We start from the raw sequence: 20,819 nt of genomic DNA, 5'->3' as shown, positions 1-20,819 counted from the left end.
ATTATTATCCTCATATTTAATTGACCTTTCAGTTATTTTATTCTATTTTACTCCATTTTGGGGAAAGAAAACCTCGTACTCAGTTTCCCATTTAGTTAAACCAGTGATTCTGTTTGTGTAATGTTCAATTTGTCAGTTCATGTCAATGTTCAAAGCTCAGATTAGATTTTTGTCCTCACACGTGTCCCGGCACGCTTCCTCTCCAAGTTTGTTTACAAAAGATGTTGTTTTGCCTTATATTTAATAAAAAAGTGTTGGAAACGGCGTTTCTGTCCTGAGTGAAAATGGTGAGAGTTTTGTCCCGATCGCCGAACACTCACACAAATGCAGCCACAAACAAAACAACCTAAGATTAGAAAAGGCCAGGAATGTCTAAAAGAGTGGAAACTCGCTCCCTACGTGCACATTATGTTGAATTCGCATCTGTAATTTTGAGCCAGATCCACTCACAATCTCAAATTTGTGTATCCTAACATTTTAAACCCCAAAATGGTGGCACACGCTGTTAAAACAGTTTGTTTTTTTTCCCTTGACTGGTCCTGGGTGAGGCAGCAGCAGCAAACATCACACCCAAACACAACAGGTATGAGAGTCTGGAGACGACAAAAGACGAACCTTTTGTCCTTCACTGGCATCCGAACAAGATTGTTTTAAATATTTCAGCAGCAGTGAACCAGATACATACAGTACACAGAGTCCCGCTCTTTCAACAGCTCATCATGTGACGTCAGGGCAAAACATCAAGGACACGGATTTGTCCTGGTGAATTTTTAAATAGAAAACAAACCAAAACACTGAAATGATGTCATTTTTATGTTGAATAGTCAAATAATATGTGAGCAAATACTGACTCAGATAAAACAGTAACTACATTTTAGTCTTAGATACAGTCTGAAAGTATGGAGCACCATAAATGACATTATTATAAACAAGAGAATGAATTAATACAGAATTTAAGTTGGTTATCAAAAATGTATACATTTCTTCAATGTCTTAAGTTAATTCATTCATTTCTGTATATATTCGCTCATTTATTATTTTATTTCTGTATTTATTCACTCATTTATTCATTCATTCTTGTATTTATTATATTGTCCCATATATTCAGACTTTACCTAAGACTAAAATGTAGTTATCTTGTTGTTTTAAATGTTTTAAACAGCAGTTTCAGCACAGGGTGGAGTATGTAAAGATCAGACATTAAAAATGTCAGTGCAGCAGGTTAAAGAGTAAAACACTGTGACTCTGTGGCGTCTGTAACGTGAGTCCTGACAGAGCCTCACTCCGGGGTCACATTCCCAGCTCTATTGTCAATGAAGTGCTAAATAATTCGAGTAAATACAATCCCTTCACTTTCACTCTTCCCATCACACCAGAGGATGATGGGAAAACACTCTCCACTCACTCACTCACTCAGTCACTCACATTCACCGTCTGCTCCACTTTCACTAAACTCAGCCTCTGATCTTCTCGGCGTGAACTTTATTTACATGTTGATTCCTCGTCTTTAAAAACACACGTCGTGCTGATTGTTTTTGTGTTTTGACCTCGTTCACTGTTCGTCACTGATCAACAACAGACGAGCTGTTCCACTGATGTGAACGGTGGAGAGGATGCAGAACAGGTAACACGGCACCTTTTTTAAGGCTGTGGTTAAACTTTGATGAGCATCTGCCTGGAAATGTCACAGTGGTAGTGGGTGTCTTCAGAGAGACAGTGGACTGTGGATCATAAGTGATGATGGACAGACATGTCTGCCTGTCTCTGTGAAGGAGGAGCTGGTCATACAAGAACAGAAGAATGGTGAGTCAGTAATATTAACATTATAGTCGAGTCATTTATGGTAATGTCTTATTTCTGTAATAATCACCAAGTGATAGTTTGGTAATAATGGAAATGTTTGTGGGACATAAATGAGGATCAATTTCAACTTTATAATATGGGTATATTATTTATGGTAGTCTATCATAATTCTAATTACAAAACTATTATCTTACTTTGGAAATAGCACAGTATTACTGTAATGTCTTATTGCCAATATGTTCTTGTTACAAAGCTGGAAGTTACATGAGAAATAAGATGACATGATAATAATCTAACTTCCTGAGCTGCAATTAACAATTATTTTCATAATCAATTCATCTGTAGATTATTTTCTCGATTCGAGTACTTGTTTGGTCCGTAAAATGTCCTAAAACTTGAAATGATGTTCTCAAATGTTTTGTTCTGTCCACAAACCAAAACATATTCAGTTTTAATGATTTCTTTGTTATATGGAGCAAAGGAACTAGAAACTATTCACATTTAAGAAGCTGAACAGATTAATCTAATTTTTGCAGCCCTAATTACTTCCCTGTTACTAAACTATTGATTACTCATTAGTTTATTTTTATAATGCACCATAATGGCATAAATACATTATGAAATAAACCCTTTTATAAGGATGTTGAGCCAATATTAATGAAGTTATTGATTAATGCTGCTTTGTTAACACATTGTAATTTGATTCATAAACAATTACTTTTTCTGTGTGACGTGGGTTTGTTTACCTGATAGACGGCAAATATGGGATGTTTCATTTATATTTACAAATGCAAATAAATAAACTACAGGTCAAATGTGAAAATGAGTAATGCCTGTTATATCTGATAAATTATTAGTGATTTAATTTAAAGCATTTAGCATCCATAATGTTGCATTACTGCCTTCAGGATTGAATTATTCATCATTTCTTTTCAGTCTTCTCCATGTTCTTCCTTCCATCTTTAATTCATTCTCTAATAAGTTTCACTGCGTCTAATGTGGACGTCTCTCATCCCTTTCTTCTTGCAGTGAGGTCATGCTTTGGTGCAGATGTGGTGTCCTCCTGGTTCTCTGCATCTGTCCTCTAACTTGCCTCAGCATGTCTCCCTGTCCTCCGGGCTGCTGTTGTCCTCACCCAGGACTACTGGTCCTCTGCGAGTCCCTGGGACTGCGGTCTCTCCCTCGCTCTGTCCCCCTGAGCACCTCGGCTCTGTCCGTGGCCAGAAACCAGCTCTGTAACGTGGACCACCTGCTCCGGCGCTTCTCCAGCCTCCAGGAGCTCAGCCTGAGTCACAACCTGTTGGCCCGCTTCCCTCGTGGACTCCCTCCAAGTCTAGAATCCCTGCAGCTGCAAGAGAACCGTATCACTTACATCACCACAGGCGCCTTGAGGCAGCTGGGGAACCTCACCCGCCTGGATCTGGAGGACAACCGCATCCGTGCCATCCAACCCGGGGCACTTGAGGGCCTCCACAAGCTGCAGGTTCTGACGCTGAAAGGGAACAACCTCACAAGGCTTCCTCCGCACCTCCCCGCATCACTCACTCATTTAGACGTCTCAGCCAACTGCATCTCTGCCCTGGACCTGCCCTCGCTGTCCGCCCTCATCAACTTGCAGGTCCTGAGGATCAACAGCAACTGCCTGCGCTCAGTCCCAGACAGCGCCTTCGACCGCCTGCCACGTCTCAGATCTGTGGACCTCTCCAACAACCTCTGGGTGTGCGAGTGTGACATTCTGTATCTTTACCGCTGGATACTGAACGGCAGGTTGAAGATGGCGACAGACCTGGTGTGCAATGAGCCCGTCCATCTAGCTCATCGTCTGCTCCTGAACCTCTCCGTCATGACCATATGTCCTCATGTCCTGAAGCCAAATGAGAGAACACACCAACTGGACACGGTGACAGTGACGCCAACAGATAAAAGCTGGTTTAAGAAGACTTTGGCAGAGCAAATATCAAAAAACACCGCCGCTCCAGTCGTTTCAAAAGACTTACCTGAAAGCCGTGTATTATCTGAACACTACGCATTAGAGCTCTTCATCTATGAAGATTGTTTAACCCTAAATCAAACACAGTCTGTGAGTCCGTCCCATTTAAAAACGGTTACATCTCCTCGTGACGTGGAAGAGAAACGCAGAGACAACATCACAGGTCGGTACCCGCAGAGTAACGTCACCTCTGCTGAAGAGACTCACTCTGTGCTGTTTACAAACAGAGACGCGTCCAGACCCACGTCTGAGCCACGACTGCTGACACAGCAAAACTCCTCTGTGGTCATCGCTCTGCTCGCGCTGCTGTGTGTACTCGTAGCTCTCTTGATGCTGGCAGTGCTGCTGGTACTGAAACAGGTTCTGCGACGCCGACAGAGAGTGGCGCCGCTCGATGCGGGATCTGGAGGATGACGTCACCACAGACACACTGAAGAGGTTTTAATGATTTAATTCACATTAAGAGCAGTTGCATATAGTATTCTATGGCATGGCTTTGTACATACACTTTAACTGTTCAATCTAACTGTGAAATGGAGCAATGTTTTCACTCAGTCGAGCCAAAAATAAAGACTTAATGCCAAAAAAAACTAAGTAAAACAGACTGACCTGAAGTCTTTATCTATAATAAATTGCATTTCTTCTTGTTTATAAAAACAAAACAAAAGCTCCCAAGTGGGTGAGGAAGTGGTATTCACCGATATTATCACATTTCACCAAATATTAATCTACATCTACAGACTCTTCTTACGCCTGAATCTTTAATTAAAGAGACTAAATAAACAGCTGTGGAGATTTTTGAGGCAGTAAAACTCCGAGATGTCCCAGAAAAGTGCAGGACCTGATGCAGAATTATGGCAACTTGTCATCCATAAAAAAAACATGGTGCTGAAAATATCCAAGGGACAGTTAATAAGCGCACATTAACTGCTGGCTTTGACATGGGTCTTCTTGTCCTGTTTGAGTTTGTAGTCGGACAACGCCGCTTTTATGGCGTCTTCAGCGAGCACTGAAAGAGACGGACAAGGATTTAGAGACGTGATGAGAACAAACAGGAAAAGCTTTGGATTCTCTGACAAATACATGTAGGTGTGGGACGACAATATAATGCTCTATTTTTCTATATAGTTTTGTTTAAAAATAATTAGATATCAGATAACACATCTTTAACTAAACTAAACATTATGCAGTCCTTTGATAGGAATACCCAACTGTTAAAGGATAATTAAAATACAGTATTGCTATACTAAAAATAAATAACCAAATGGTCAAAGCTGGGTAGCAAGTGTTGTTGTCAGTGTTGTCTTATTCTCCCACGTCCCCTCTTATATAATTTCTTGGTTTAAGCCCGGGAGTGGGACCTGTGACTGGTGCAAATAAATGTATTCATGCGGCAGTGATTCAGCTCCCAGTCACATTATCTGGATGTGACTGGGAGTGGAATCACAGATGTTGCCACACTAAGTGTGTTTCCCAGTTACCTGTGTGAGCAAGCAAGTGTTTGTGCTTTGAACTTACTTGAGCAGTGAAGTTTAACTGGAGGAAGGGCCAGTTCTTTGGCAATATCTGTGTTCTTTATCCCTAGAGCTTCATCGACCTGCAGGGTGAAAGAGAATAACCAAATATTCAAAAAAAGATAGGAAAACATAACTCATTACAAACTCTTCTTTAAAATCTGTGTTGTACCAACTTACCGACTTGCCCTTCACCCACTCTGTTGCTAGAGAACTGGAGGCAATAGCTGATCCACAGCCAAATGTTTTGAATTTTGCATCCACAATTTTTCCATTTTCATCCACCTGGATCTGCAACATCAAAGAATTAAACACTGAGTGACAGTTTTCTTTCTCACAGTAACACAGTTGAACTGTCACATGTAGAACATGTAAAACATACATGACTGCTGGATGTTCGGGATACTTACTGTCACGTTTTACTGTGACAAAAGGCACACAAAGTTGGGATAATCTCTTCTTATTTACCTGGAGTTTCATAACATCTCCACAGGCTGGAGCACCCACCAACCCAGTCCCCACATTCTTGGAGCCTTTGTCTAGAGAACCCACATTTCTTGGGTTTTCATAATGGTCCAACACCTTCAGGAAAGTCACACATACAGAGAAAAAACACTGGATTACTCTATGGTTGCAACAATTCCCATCAATTCCCATGGAAACTCTCCAATTTTGCACTTGCATATTTTATATTGCTTATGTTATATCATAGCATGGCATAGTACTCTTTGCTCCCAACCCAAGTGAATTTCCCTACCTCTAACCAAATGTAGGTTAGCTGCAAGTAACAATTATTTCCATAATTGATTAATCTGTCGATCAGTCTTTCGGTTAATCAAGTAATCATTTGGTCCATTAAATGTCAGAAAATATCGATCAGTGTTTCTCAGACCTAGAAATGATGACGTTCTCAAATGTCAACAAACAAAAATTATTCAATTGTATTGGTTTCTTTGTTATATGAAGCAAGGAAACCAAAAATATTCACATTTAAGAAGCTGAAAAATCAGAAAACATTGTTTCAGCCCTAAAATAAATCTAATTTAAAAGAAAGACACTAAGAGCAGAGAGCAAATACTAAAGTAGCTTAAAATAAAAAAACATTAAAGTACTCAAAAAAAAAACAATGACGTAGAGCAGCATTACACCTCTGTGTACATACACAAGAATATGAAGGTAACTCACAGACGTAGAATAAGAGACAAAAAAAGAAATGTTCCACTTTTAAAAACACGGTTTTAGTCTCTTACCTTTTTATGATAAGAACACGCAGCGTTTAACCGCGGCGATAAAAACCTCTGCGTGAAAAACAACAGCGAGGTCGTAGACTTTACTAAAGACGCCATGTTCAGCTGCCGCAAACAAACGAGGGTCAGTCAACGAGTGGGGAAGAGTGCGTTTTTGTTGACAAACAAGCGACAGAAAGGTGTTCGTCCACGATGGATCGCCACCTAGCGGACAACAGTGGTAAATACAGTATTGCAAGGCTCCGCCCTCTCTGTCCCTCGCGCTGCTGCTGCTTCTTGGCTGTTACCAGGCAGACAGCCTTTCCAACATGGCAGCGTCAGGCAACGCAGAACATACGCAGATGCAGGATATGGAGGAGGAAGACGCGGGAATCGAGGAGAGAGAGATGGAGTCGGACGAAGAGGATGAGGAGGGCATGGGAGAGGAGAACACAGACGACGAGGAGGACGATTCGTCGGAGGACGAGAGAGAAAATGAAGCCGAAATCCAGCGTTTGGAAGAGCAGGTAATTAGCCAAACAGTGGAGCCGAGCTAAGTGGACTAACGTGCTAATGAGAATGAATGGGCGGTGAACGCGGGGAGCTACTATGAGTTAGCAGCTTTAAAAACCGTCACCTGCTCTGGTTTTGCACACACTTATAACACAGTCAAGTGTTAACTGTTTGTGTATAATTGAATTTAAAGTGCGCACAGAGATACACCGTCATTCGTAGAGTCGTGATTAGCCGTCCTGCTAATTTGTGCTGCTGCTGGTGGGTTTTGTGGTGACACACGTTTTTACAGCATCTTCCGTTTTCAGCTTTCAAACCTTCAGCGTGGTCAGAGACCAAGTGCTACAACTCCGAGTACACAAGTGCTAACTTTACACGCTGTTTTTGCGTCATATGTTTTGACAGTGAATGGTTATTTACATTAAAGTGTCCTGTGTGAGCTTTGAGAACCAAATCAAAGTCTATGACCTCACTGCTACCTCACTGCTTGTCCCTCAACTGTTTAATTACACACCTGACTTACATATAGCTTACTTTTTTCACTTTGCATTGTTTCTGCTCTTTATTTGTGTGCCCACGCCAATAAAACATTTATAAATGGGACAAAACGTTAGAAAAATGTATCTCCACCACCACCTTCAATTATGTACAATACTTAACAAATGTATAAACTATATTAAAAATGTGTGAAATTTGCGCATATCTGTGAGATACAAAGATGTTCACTTCAATCTGTAGAATAAGATGTGTATAGATCATCACAGTAATTCATCTATAATGATATTTTGACACACATTTAGGCTTTAAAAAATATTGCAGTTGGCTGTATTGTGATTTCGATTAATTGTTCAGCCCTAACCACGAGTGACTGCTTGCTTCAGCTTTTAGACTTGGAAATCTGACTCAAGGGGGTGTGTCAGTTTAAAACTTCTGACTAGGAACTAAACCTCTGACCCGACTACAACTGGGTGATTTGTTTCCTCTGGGTTGGATTGTAATGTCAAAATAATCCACTATTCCCCTCGTTTAGCTGTCGATCAATGCTTTCGACTACAACTGCCACGTTGACCTCATCAAACTCCTGAAGCAGGAGGGAGAACTTTGCCGTTTGCGGAAGGCACGGCAGAAGATGAGCGAGCTTTTCCCTCTCACTGAAGGTTGGTGTATGTCTGTACCCGCTATTGGCTTTGATTAATTTGCGGTCTATCAGCCTGCATTATATAAGCAACTGTAATTTTGTTTTTGTAAATCCCGCAGAGATCTGGCTGGATTGGCTCAAGGATGAGATCCGTCTGACTGAGGAGGAATCAAACCGGGAGAAAGTTTACGAACTTTTTGAGAGAGCTGTAAAAGACTACATCTGTGAGTACAATTCAGCCACTGTTATTGCTTTTGACCTTGTATTTTTTTTAGTTGTTACATGAGCATAATGTGTTATTCTGCGTCTTTGCACCCAGGTCCAGAGATCTGGCTTGAATATGCTCAGTATTCAATTGGTGGCATGGGCTCACCAGGTGGGATAGACAAGGTGAGAGCCATCTTTGAGAGAGGTGTGACAGCTGTCGGGCTTCACATGACCAAGGGACAGACAGTGTGGGAGGCCTACAGAGAGTTTGAGAACGCCATTCTGTCCACAGTCCAGGTTTGTGTCTCCGTCACTCAAATGATCTCGAAGGGACAGAAGATGTTACTGTAGTATAGCAGATAAGTCTCTCACTGACAGGTCATCAGGTTGTGTTTTTGGTTTATAATCTGCTTGTATACTTCAGTAAGTTAATTTTTATTTTATGTATTTAACCATTTTAATGTTTTACTAAAATCGTCTTTGTTAATTTTTGTAACATATTTGTTTGTTGCTTTTTCTCTCAGCCTCCACCTGGCAAGGTTCCCAGCCGTGAGGAGAAGGAGCTGCTCAACACTCAGCTCGAGCGAATTCATACACTGTTTCGCCGCCAGCTGGCTGTTCCCCTGATGGGTAAGAACGATGATTTTTCTGTACTGATGGTCTGCTGTCAAAGGGACAGGTACCTGAAAACTGAATAACAATATTTTAGCTCCTTAAGTTGTTGGGTTTATCCAAACAGAAGGATTGTGGAACAATGTGACTACAAACATTTACAAATATAGACTAAACAATTTACTTGCTACTGTTATGCACCTTGTAGATTCTGCATGTGATATGTGTCTCTTCACCGCTCATGTTGCGAAAGTATCTTTAGACATTTTCTTTCATTTTGTAGACATGGAAGCCACCTATTCAGAGTATGAAGAGTGGTCTGACAAGGGCGTTGCTGAGACTGTAGTACATCAGTACAAAAAGGCTGTGAAGCAGATGGAGAAGAACAAACCTTTTGAGGAGTCCCTGGTAAGGACCTGCACTGATAATTCTGGCTGAAACATTCTCTGCTATTTTAAACAATGTGCCTGCTGTGGCGTCTTGTATTCATTTCTGGCAGACTGAGAGCTGTAATGCAGGAAAAAATATTTTTTATCACATTATATTCACACACATAAACCAGTTTCATGATCTACAGCCATTTGGTTTTTTATTGTTTTGTGACTCCCTGCTTTTGTCTTCCTGCAGCTTGCGGCAGAACCTCCAAAAATGGCAGAGTATCAGTCTTACCTCGACTTTGAACTAAAGGAGGGCGACCCGGCGCGGATCCAGCTTGTTTTTGAGCGTGCTCTGGCAGAGAACTGCCTGGTCCCAGACCTTTGGGCAAAATTTACCACCTATCTTGTGAGTATTGGTCTGATCTTCTTGTGTCATGGAAATCCCTCTCAGACTAATGTTTGCTGTGTTGAGTCCATGTTTCACTCTTGTCTTAGTGACTTGACAAACAATACTGCTGTCAATATTTATGTCATGGTAGTTCTAACTTTGCTTCGTGCTCATGCAATTCCTTAGCGTTGTCCACTTCCCTGCTGTGGTGTGCTATGTGTGCTCTGTGTTGGATTTGTCTGGTGGATTTATGCTTGCAAGTTTGGGCTGACTTTGCTTAAGTTAGCAAAAGCTAAGCTGCGCAGTGTGATTGACTGATTTAGTGCAGCTAAAATTATGTTGCGTTTAGCGTCCTCAGTGCAATCCTTCCAGTTCTAGTGCTGATGTGACTCTGATCATGAATATTCCTAAAGATTATCCTACATTTCTGCTGCCGCTAACAACTGCAGCGTGTCCCTGTTCTAACGCTGATGAAAGGCTCATCATAGAAGCTGGTGTTATTAGAACTTATTGTGTTGTGCTAAATAATGTCAGAGAAGCAACAGCCACATCAGTCAAACAAACAGTCTAGACAAGGAATGAATAACATCTGATTTCACAGGGCTGTTGTCAGGTTTATTTAAAGAGATTTACAGCCCTTCAACACACTGGTTTATAGAGCCTGCCCTCTGGTGGTTAATGAAGAAGCACACTCTACCACACATTTATGCTCGGGCTTCCTCAGCATCAAGTTATGAAAAGTGGAATAAAACAGTTACTTAACTTTCTGAAAATGGCAATACTTTTGAATAAAAATTATACCTATTATATCTGTTTTTATTGTGGCGGAATTCCTTAAAGCCACATTGATAATAAAGTAGAAATGTCCTTTATGGAGAGAGTTTTTATTTATTTTCCACACTGAATTATATTTCAGCAAAGCAGGTTAGTGGTCTGTATCATAAAACTTTTTGGCAAACAAGCAATTTGTATTAAATAAAAGGAAAACAGGCAATTGCATGACCAAGAGGAAGGGAAACAGGCTTTTAACCGAAGGGTTGCCGGTTGACAGCTCATGGGCTGGAATGCCCCTGAGTAACTGGTTAAATGCAGAGGTCAAATTCACTGTCAACTAAATGGTTGGTTTGTGTCCAAACATAACTCATTCTAATTCTGCTAAAAGTGTCTCTTCACGGTATCTTCTCCAATAAATCTTTTTGCTTGTTTAAAATAATTACAGCCAGTTTATTCTCTGTGTTTTCTGGTCTCTGTAGGATCGTCAGCTGAAGATCAAAGACTTTGTTCTTCCTACACACGAACGTGCCGTGAGAAACTGCCCCTGGACCATGGGTCTGTGGAAGAGCTACCTGCTGGCTCTGGAGAGGCATGGAGCTGAACATCCTGTTGTCTCAGGTCTGAGATCATAACTCAGTGACTATTTTCTCTGTACTTTCACATGTTTGTGACATATTGTATTGTATAATATTAACACACCATCCCTTTTTTCCGCTGTAGATGTTTTTGAGAAGGCACTGAATGCTGGTTTCATTCAAGCAACAGACTACGTGGAAATATGGCAGGCATATCTTGACTACCTGAGGAGACGTGTGGATTTCAGCAAAGGTGAGAGCAGTTGTGTTTCCAAATATTAAGAAACAAAAATGTCACAGGAGTTTTATTTATTTTCAAACTGATGTGATGTTATTTTGACATTTCAGAATCAAGTAAAGAGTTGGAGGAGTTACGAGGAGCCTTTTCTCGCTCTCTTGACTACTTAAAACAAGATGTGGAAGAAAGTAAGTGGATTTCACTCAGATCTGTGTTTTTCGGTGTCGTGGTTTGAGTCTTGTAGTAATTTATTGGTGTTTTTGTGTTGTGGTCTTGTAGGATTTGGTGAAAGTGGAGATTCCTCTTGTCTCATAATGCAGATCTGGGCAAGAATAGAGGTAAAGATTGTTACTTTTCATTTTAAAGAGCTGGGTTTCTGTTTACTTGTGTATAATCCTGCTTTTAATTTGTTTTTGTGAGTCTTGTGAGAAAAGAAATCCAGTTAAACATTACTCTCAAATAACCTTGACAGCTGAGTTCCCTAATTTCTTGGCCTAACAATGTCAACAACTGGATTTTGAATAATTTTCTTCCTTTCTTACTACTTTCAAAAGTAGTTTAAAAAAAAAAAACATACCATAAGTAAAATAAAGACTATTTTCCTTGTCTTCTTATTATCACTTCCTAATTATTGCAACACTCATGTATCTCTTAGGTGCCAGTCTTTTAACTAGAACCAAGAAATATAATAATATAATTTTATTTTATTTTTCTGATCATTTCCTGACTTGATTTAATTTTTAATTTCCTGTACTATCTTCTGTAGCTAGTGTTTCTTATCTGATAATCCCTAGACATATTTTTATTTTTATTTTTATTTTTGTTTTAACTGCTCCTTGTTAAGCACTTGTTATCGATATGAAAAGGGTTGCTATTATTGTTTTTATTCCAAAGTTTAATTGCACAAATGAACCTTTCATAACTTTATTTTGTTTTGTCCCTTCCAGGCTCTTCACTGCAAAAACATGCAAAAAGCCAGAGAACTGTGGGACAGTATTATGACGAAAGGCAACGCCAAATATGCCAACATGTGGCTGGAGTACTATAACCTGGAAAGGTCTGTCTGTTCATGTCTGAATGGAAAATGTGTTCATTTTAGCGAAGTTGTGATCACACTAACTAAAATGTGTATTTACGTCATGTGTAGGTCTTATGGAGACCCTCTTCACTGTCGGAAAGCTCTTCACAGAGCAGTTCAGTGCACCTCAGACTATCCAGAGCATGTGTGTGAAGTCCTGCTAACCTTTGAGAGGGTGGAAGGTGAGTAAAAAAAAAAAACAAAGTTAACATAGAAATAAAAATCCTTTCACTGATGCGTCATATCTCCGTGTCGCGTCCTCACCGGCAGGCTCTCTGGAGGACTGGGACGTGGCAGTGCAGAAGACAGAGAGTCGTCTTAACAGGGTTAATGAGCAACGTGCAAAGGTGAGAGCACAGATCGGGACTGAAGTGTGCAGGAGTGTGGTCATTGCGCCGTGCTTGGCTCATGTTACCATGTTTGTGTCCATCTGTTAGGTGGCCGAGAAAGAAGCCAACATGGCTCGTCAAGACGACGATAGAACTGACCAGCGGCGGAAAGCCAAATTCGACAAGAAGGCTCAGAAGAAGGTCCAAAAGAAAAGTCGATTTGGAGAGAAGAGGAAAGCAGAGCAAGATGATTATCAGGATGAATGGAATGATGATTCAGGTAAGATGGACTACATGATTTTGAGCTTTTGGTGTGTAACCCTTCAATATCAATACATTTCTGTTACATTCAAATCACAGTCAAGTTAGTTCACACAATGCTGATGTAAGTCTACCAGCTCCTCATGACTCTTTGTGTGTTTCTGTGGTACAGCAGTGTTGTGATTCGCTTTAGGCGGCAGCATCATTTTGTGTGACTGAAAACACAAAGAGCAGAGCACGTAAAAAACCTTTAGTTCTGCTGCTCAAAAACCTGGTCTTTCAGTAGTTTGTCAGGATAAATGATTCTTGTCCTTCCGTGCCTGCATTCCTGCTGTATACACTCTAACACTCCCTCAGTCAGGTCTGATAGTATTGCTTGATACAGCCTGTTTTCAGATGAAGGACCCGTCATACAGAAAATGTGAAGATGTAGTTTTTCCTTCTGAACACAAACATCGTTAACATGAAAGAAGTCTTTCACCTTTCCTAACTTTTCTGTTTCTCTGCTACAGAACAAGCCCCCAAAAGACACAGAGGAGATGGAGACCAAACCACAGAGTACATGGAGACAGAGACGGGACTCTTAGGGAGAAAGGCTCCCCCCGGCTATAAGCCTGCTAAAAAAGCGCAGCAGGAAGCTGCGGCCGCGGCGGATCTGAGGCAGAAAGAGGAGAAGCCAGAGCTTCGTAATGATCAAAGCAGCGTCTTCATCAGCAACCTTGCTTACACGCTAGTGGAGCCAGAGGCAAAGCTCAGGACGCTGTTTGAGACGTGCGGCCCCATCTCACAGGTCCGCCTCGTCTTCGGCAGCAAAGGCGGGTTCAAAGGTTACGGCTATGTACAGTTTGAGTCCACAGTGTCGGTCCCTGAAGCCCTGAAGCTGGACAGACGAGAGGTGGAGGGCAGGCCCATGTTTGTGTCGCCTTGTGTGGATAAAAACAAAAACCCTGAGTTTAAGGTAAATGTGCTCACAAGCAGATATTCTAGTTTTTCTTTATGGCCTCAAAATCTGCAGGCCTTTTATGAGTCTCCTCAAAAGAGAAATAGTTTAAGACTTAATTCACAAATTGTTAAATATTTTCTTTTGGTTTGTATTGAATCAATTGTTTTAATTAGTTCACTCATGCATTTTGTTCCATTTCACATTAAGTTCGATAAAATTATAATTATTACACAGTGTTGGGATTAAAGCCACACTTTTCCTTCTGGGTCTCTATCCCTTTCTCTCCACTATAACTTTAAAACAGCAGTTAAATTGATTAATGAACTGAAACAAAAGTATTTTAAAGAAATAGTTTAGTTCTTTTGAAGTGTGGTTGTATTAAAGAATCAAAACATTATCAACACTAACTCCCTCTCACTGAAACCAATTTTAGCTTAACTCTCTTAATGAAAAGCTCACCATGCACCAAAATCTATAGAGAAAATCCATGTGTTGAACTTGTATACATAAAGGTTTACTGCTGCTCTAATCTAACCCTTTAAACGTTGGATCTATGCATGAATGCTGATGATATCTTCACACCATGTTGTCATAGGTGTTCAAATACAACACATCTATAGAGAAACACAAAATCTTCATCTCGGGGCTGCCGTTCTCCTGCACTAAAGAGCAATTGGAGGAAATGTGCAAAGGCCACGGCGACATCAAAGAAGTCCGCCTGGTCACATATCGCTCAGGAAAACCCAAGGTGAGAAGTGGCATGTTCTTGTTTAAGCTAATGATTCCCACTTATGAGCAAACATGCAGAGGAAGCTGTGGTTGAACAGTGTTGCTGCTGTTAGTAACCATGTCCGACTGTGCGTCTCCACAGGGTCTGGCATATGTGGAGTTTGCAGATGAAACCCAGGCGTCTCAGGCAGTCCTGAAAATGGACGGTATGGAAATAGAGGACAACAAGATCACTGTTGCTATAAGTAATCCTCCTCGCAGAAACATGATGGATGCACCTGGTTCCAGTAAACCTACAAACCTGATGCCTCGCCAGGTCTATGGATCGTAAGTTTACTGATACTATTTCTAATGAAAACGCAAAAAAACCCTGACCGTTCCACTTGGTGGAAACACGGCTCATGTTCCAGTTGATAAGTCGGGGAGAGGGGACACAAATTCATCTCTGGCCACTCTGACACAATGTCACATTGAAGGAGGGGATATTAGAGAGGGAGGATGGAGGGATTAAAAAAAGACATGACATTGACGTAGATCTCTGCTGGGCGCCTCACAAAGCATCATTAATGAGAGTTTAGCCACTCTCACTAATGATGGTTTTCCATATATAGTTCTTGCACTTCTCAAAAGCAGCCATGTAAGCTCGCTGTAGCATTCTTGCCATTTTTTAAAACAAATGGTGGGTTTTTTTCTTGTGTCGGATGTCTGAAAGTGTTTTTTTCAAATGTAGCCTCACATTTTTAAATGTAAACAGATAAAGAGTTTCTTCTTTTCTTCTTCCAGGAGAGGAAAAGGACGCACCCAGCTGTCGTTGCTCCCTCGTTCCCTGCATCGGCAAAGTGAATCTGTTAGCAAAGTGGAGAACGGAGCCGCCTCCGAGCAGGTGCTGGCAACCGGCAGTGCATCGAAGAACGCGGCCGCAGAGGCGAAATCTTTGTCAAATTCAGACTTTGCCAAGATGCTCCTCAATAAGTGAGAGGAGGGAGCGAGAGAGTCGAGACTGCCTTCACACTGAAAACCATCATGTGTCCTTATAAATTAGTGTTGGTGATTTTTTCTGTAATTGTGTACCTGACTTCCCTTTAATATCAGCCCCGTTCTCATCGTGTGTTCTGCGAGATTGCCTTAATCACAGAGCTCCTGTCCTCCATCACAAACCCTTTTCAACTAAGACATTTCACCAGTGTGACAGATAGTTATTGGTGGGAGTGTTTGAATGAGGCTGGTTGGGCCATTTTATAAGAAAAAAAAAAAAGTGTATCATATTTGTGTAAATACACTGTATGTTTTGTAAGCCTTGTGTTTTGAGGTGTCTTTTGTTGTGTTAATGTGAAGGAGATTTGACAGAAGCAGATGGGAAGACTATTTTTTTTAAATATTCAGAACAGCCAAACTTGTGAATGTTGTTCTAAATAGGGAATATGCAAATTTAATATGTTTAAAATAGCTGCTGTGTGTGTGTGTGTGTGTGTGTGTGTGTGTGTGTGGGCATAAACACTGACCTTGTCAGGACCAGTAATCCTGGAGACCAAATCCTGGTCCTAATGAAGCAGAATATCATTTCTGAGGAAGTTTTGGGCACATTTTTGATGGGGAGTTAAGGTAAGGGTTGGGCATTAACTGGTTAAGTTTAGGCGTAAAGAAAAAATATCCCTGTGTGTGTGCAGATGTGTTTGTGTGCGCGCCACCGTAAGGATATTCTCCAGATGTTTTTAGGGAGCCGACTTTAGTGGTGTAACTTATTTTAACCTCTGAGGACACACTTTTTTTTTTAAAGAGCAAAGATATGTTTCTGAATAAACCACAATGATGTTTGACCATCTTTGATTTACCTTTTACCAGTAACCAGCAAATAATTAGTCAGTGGACTTTGCCTGAGCTTGACAGCATGTCCTCTCACCACAAAAACTACCCTCATGTCATGTCACCCTGTGAACGCTCGATGTTGTGTTAAGCGTATTTGTCATATTTATGTCATCACTGACGGCATGACCTGTCCATCCTGGATAAACTCACCCATCATCAAATCCCATTTATACACATGTCTGACTGACTTCCATTGAGAGGTATTGGGAGTTAAATGAATCCTGATGTTTCCACCTTTTTGAAATTCAAAGAGCACTGAAATTTTTTTTTAACTGGTTGCTTTGGTTGTAGGACACATTTACGACTTAATGTGTCCATTTCCGCTGGTTCTGATCCTCAGATTCACACAAAAATTATGGCCAGACTGTTGATCTAGGTAATCATTTGAGGAAAGGCACAGTTTTCTCAGTTTTACAAACAATTAGTTGAAGAAAATAACCCGCAGATTGTAACGGACATTAGGTTCTTGCATTGAAGAGGTCATTTTAGCTTTTGAGTGAGATCGTGCCACCCAACTAAATGGCTTCTGCCATCGCCTACACATATTTAGGTCTGAAGCTCTTTATTCATCACAGGAGAAGAGAATCTATGCAGTGTTTAATTTCCGTTTTCCCATGTGTCAAAACACTTGTCGGTTCCACTTGCCTCACTAGGATAGTAATGACTGTTCAATGTCATCATTTCCAAAAGGTTACTATAGTTTGTAATAATATAAATCTAAGTTTTCAGAACAGATGGAATACAAGCTATATGTAATGCTCTCACCAAAGTGGCCTAATGTTAAATAAACGCCTAAATATGTTGGTCTCTTGAAGTCATCTACCTTTGTGAGCAGTGTTTTGTATAGTTACTAAAGTACATTTTGCATTTAGTAGAGGTGATTAGGCTTAGGCTTTTGTGTTCTATCACTATTTATTTTTCAGCTTGTTTCCCTTTTCCACCCTCGTGTTTTTGGGTCCTGTGAGAAAAACTCATGTCACTGTTTATCTGATCAAAAACTTTGTTTTAATAAAGTCATTTAAATCATCTTTGAGCCCAAAACACAGCGTTGTTTATTCTAAACCCATTAAAATCAAGAGGCGAAAATCGAAGTCACTACATGTTTTTATTTTAAAATGTAATAAATTATCAAATGCATGAAAGTGCTTTACAGTGTCAGACATCAACTCTTAAGATAACGAACTTAAAGTTAACACAGAAACATCTCCACTGGAAGTCACCCATAAATGTCCCAACTAAAGAAAACTGCTTCATCCTCCCTTTGTCAACAGGCACAACTTCAAACTGGATTCTGATGGCAATCAAAATGACTTCAAATAAAATCAAAATTTCCTTGGACATGAAAGCAAACCTCGACACAGCAAAGTCAAGCAGGCTCTAAAAAGAATTTCAGCAGTGAGTTAGTTTTTAAAGAGGTGTAACATTAATCCACATCCATGTCTGCATGTGATTCACACTTTTTCTTGCTCAGTTGTGGATTGGAATGGTCTGTTTGCAGTCCAGACAGGCCTGGTCCTGTCCCGCTTCCGGCAGCCCCACAGCGTGCTCCGTCGTAGAAATCAATAATGTGTCCAATGTTATTTCTGTACATTTGGCTATAAAGCGAATAAAAGGCCGTACGTCGCCCTCATTGGCCGTGTCCAGAGCTCCGTAATATTCAGCCCTTTGTTCTTTGCGAATCGTAATCGGCGGGTATCGCGTCCGCATGAGCACAAGGTTCATGAGCAGGCGCGAGGTCCGTCCGTTGCCGTCTATAAATGGGTGCACATACACCAGTTTGTAGTGGGCAAGAGCTGCACACTCCACAGGGTGGAGCTGCAAGGCCTCGTCAGAGTTGAGCCACTGCACCAGCTCCTGCATGTGTCTCTGCAGGTCTTGAGGGTGGGGTGGGATGTGGTGGCCCACAAAAACCTGGCTGGTACGCAGTCTCCCACCTTCCACGGGATCCACATAGCCGAGCACGCGGCGGTGAATCTCCAGGATGTCGCTGACGGTGACGGCGGCTGATCTGGACAACAGCGTGGTGTTGATGTACTTCATTGCGGCATCTACGCCAATGGCCTCGTTCTGTTCCTGCAGGCTTTTCCCAGGCACGGCGTAACGCGTCTCGATAATGTGACGGATCTCAGACAGCGTGAGCGTGCTGCCCTCAATGGCCACCGTGTGGTAGATGTGATGATAGTAGGTTTCCTCCATCACTCTGCGGAGTGCAGAGTTGCCTTTAGGAATGGACATGAGCCTTCGCACTTTACTGTCGAGGATGCTAAAGTAACGCTGGTCAATTTCTTCAACCAAGGGCAGAGTTCGATCTCGGCTCACTAAAGCCCGCTCATTACAGGGAGAGATGGCCAAGGCCTTGGTGTAGAGGTGATCTGCCTGGACAACATCCTTCTCCTCCTCCAAAATGGTCCCTAGCTCGGTCAGAGCGTCTACAAAGTCAGGGTTCATACTCAGCGCGTGCACCAGCAGCTTGTGAGCCTTCTCCCTCTTCCCCAGTTTCTTCATCTCCTGAGCCTGCAGCAGAGCTGCTTTAGCCTCCAGCACCATCTCTGAAAAACAGAACGTGCAAACAGAAACATCAGGACCAGTGAAACAAAGGCCAGAACACAACTATTCATACGTTATTTATCAACTACTAGTTTAATGTCATCTCGCTAAAATTAATCATTTTCATTTTAGTAGATTTAGAAGTGTACTGTAGGGAAATGCCTTATGTTTTACAGAGGCCACCATGTTATGCTATGTTTCTGGGACCCATTTCTACAGTAGCCTGAATGGACAAATAGCCAGATGGTGCGTTTTGCCTTTTGAAGCAGGCCACCATAGTTCCCTAGCGCGCTTGGGAAGGCAAGGAGTGTCCATATTTACAACATTAACACCACGTCACTCTTGGGACACTATCACAGAAGTTACTACGGTTTTCGGCACATTAGTACTCCACTTCTTGTCAGTACCTTTGCTGGGCTTGGACCTCTGAGGAAGTACATCCAGGGCGGTGAAGGCGACGGTGAGGCTGGTGGACTGAACAGCCGGAGGCGGAGGAGGACTTCCCCACAGCTGGCAGCGGAGCTGAGCGATACCCTTCAGGCCGTTGCAGCACTGGTCCTCCACGCCAACCATGGGCATCAGGAGAGCCACCAGAGAGCCCAGGAGAACACACAGCAGCGGGCCCCAGCCGCCGAGCACACGGCCGCTGGTGTAGCGCCACGCCGTCAAAGCAGACATTATGACTCCAGGTTAAATCCTCCATTCTCTGCTGACACAGCCTCCCATGTGTCAAACCCACGCCAGCTAGAAGAGCCGGAGGGCGGCTATCAGTAAGGAGGGAGTTGCCAACACGATAGCCGGAAAACTTAAGAGGCTTCTCCAACGGAATTCAGCTCAGACAGCCCGGGTTTAGCCCGGGTTAACAGCTCTATATAGCGGCCCAGTGTACCTGCCGCCTGTGACGCTTAGTCAAAGCTGGATGCCGTAAGTTAGTTCAGATAATCACTTGTTGTTTCTCACGTCGCTTCACTTGTGTACAAAACACACACACATCATCCACTTCCTCGGTCTGAACGCGTCAACATTCTTGAATCTGATTGGTTAGGTTTTTATTCAGGGACAGCGTTGATTGGCTGACACGCAGCAAAACAGTAACGGGTTCGTAGCCGTCTCTGATTGGCTGATTCTCGGGACACTTGGCCCGAGGTTTTGTCTTTCAGGCAACACTGCCTCAAATTACACATCAGCATTAGACAAAAGTGGACACGGTTCTGTATGGAGAGAAGGCCAAACCAGAATAAAATATGTTGAAGAGCCGCTAGGGGGCGACTCTGCTGGCTGCAAAAAAGAACTGCTTTGAATCCAAGTCTATGGTAAAATTAGCGTAATTTGCATGAACATAAACATTTTCCTGAGGAGTTAATGATCTCAGTCTCTAGTTCCAGGTCTGTAATAGCACATGATGTACATTTTTTTAAAGTGTCAAATTTCCAAATGGGAAACTTGAAACTGAAGTGTGGCACGGGTGATTGACAGTTGATCTTGTGGCTTCAGAACAGGAATTCAGATTCTGAATCGATTACTAAATGAATGGTCAAATATTCTGATCACTGATTAATCGGTTTGACTGTTTTCCCAAGTTTTGGGATTTTTCCAGCACTGAATATTTCTTGCCTTCTTTGCTCCATATAACAAAGAATTTATTAAAATTGAATGATTTTGGTCTGAGAACATCATCCTTTTCAGGTTTGGGAAACACCGATCAAATTTT

General features: G+C 41.8%; 4 protein-coding genes across 4 annotated transcripts; 2 read left to right on the top strand and 2 right to left on the bottom strand.

Moving 5' to 3' along the window:
• Positions 1–2,902: 2,902 nt before the first annotated feature.
• Positions 2,903–4,207, top strand: si:ch211-191d15.2 (nephrocan). Its single transcript, XM_058635898.1, has one exon. It carries the CDS (start codon positions 2,903–2,905, stop codon positions 4,205–4,207), a length of 1,305 nt encoding a protein of 434 aa, XP_058491881.1.
• Positions 4,208–4,228: 21 nt separating this feature from the next.
• On the bottom strand, positions 4,229–6,714 carry iscua (iron-sulfur cluster assembly enzyme a). The gene is made up of 5 exons (XM_058635756.1): positions 6,558–6,714; positions 5,776–5,889; positions 5,488–5,598; positions 5,312–5,390; positions 4,229–4,802 (listed from the first exon to the last, which is right to left on the bottom strand). The coding sequence occupies exons 1-5, from the start codon at positions 6,651–6,653 to the stop codon at positions 4,717–4,719; spliced, it is 486 nt and encodes a 161-aa protein (XP_058491739.1). The 5' UTR covers positions 6,654–6,714; the 3' UTR covers positions 4,229–4,716.
• A 74-nt stretch (positions 6,715–6,788) lies between these two features.
• On the top strand, positions 6,789–17,375 carry sart3 (spliceosome associated factor 3, U4/U6 recycling protein). The gene is made up of 19 exons (XM_058635754.1): positions 6,789–7,060; positions 8,077–8,203; positions 8,304–8,408; positions 8,504–8,688; positions 8,916–9,021; positions 9,287–9,411; positions 9,631–9,786; positions 11,022–11,160; positions 11,263–11,370; positions 11,466–11,543; positions 11,635–11,693; positions 12,303–12,412; positions 12,503–12,615; positions 12,704–12,780; positions 12,871–13,042; positions 13,536–13,981; positions 14,562–14,714; positions 14,838–15,022; positions 15,479–17,375. The coding sequence occupies exons 1-19, from the start codon at positions 6,863–6,865 to the stop codon at positions 15,669–15,671; spliced, it is 2,835 nt and encodes a 944-aa protein (XP_058491737.1). The 5' UTR covers positions 6,789–6,862; the 3' UTR covers positions 15,672–17,375.
• Positions 17,376–17,647: 272 nt separating this feature from the next.
• ficd (FIC domain protein adenylyltransferase) lies at positions 17,648–20,255 on the bottom strand. Its single transcript, XM_058635755.1, has 2 exons — positions 19,516–20,255; positions 17,648–19,110 (listed from the first exon to the last, which is right to left on the bottom strand). The coding sequence occupies exons 1-2, from the start codon at positions 19,784–19,786 to the stop codon at positions 18,029–18,031; spliced, it is 1,353 nt and encodes a 450-aa protein (XP_058491738.1). The 5' UTR covers positions 19,787–20,255; the 3' UTR covers positions 17,648–18,028.
• Between the last annotated feature and the right edge of the window lie 564 nt (positions 20,256–20,819).

Source organism: Solea solea, chromosome 8 (assembly GCF_958295425.1).
Source record: "Solea solea chromosome 8, fSolSol10.1, whole genome shotgun sequence".
In the NCBI taxonomy this organism is placed as follows: Eukaryota; Metazoa; Chordata; class Actinopteri; order Pleuronectiformes; family Soleidae; genus Solea; species Solea solea.
Note: the sequence above shows the minus strand (reverse complement) of the source record. Positions and strands in the feature narration are given on the sequence as shown.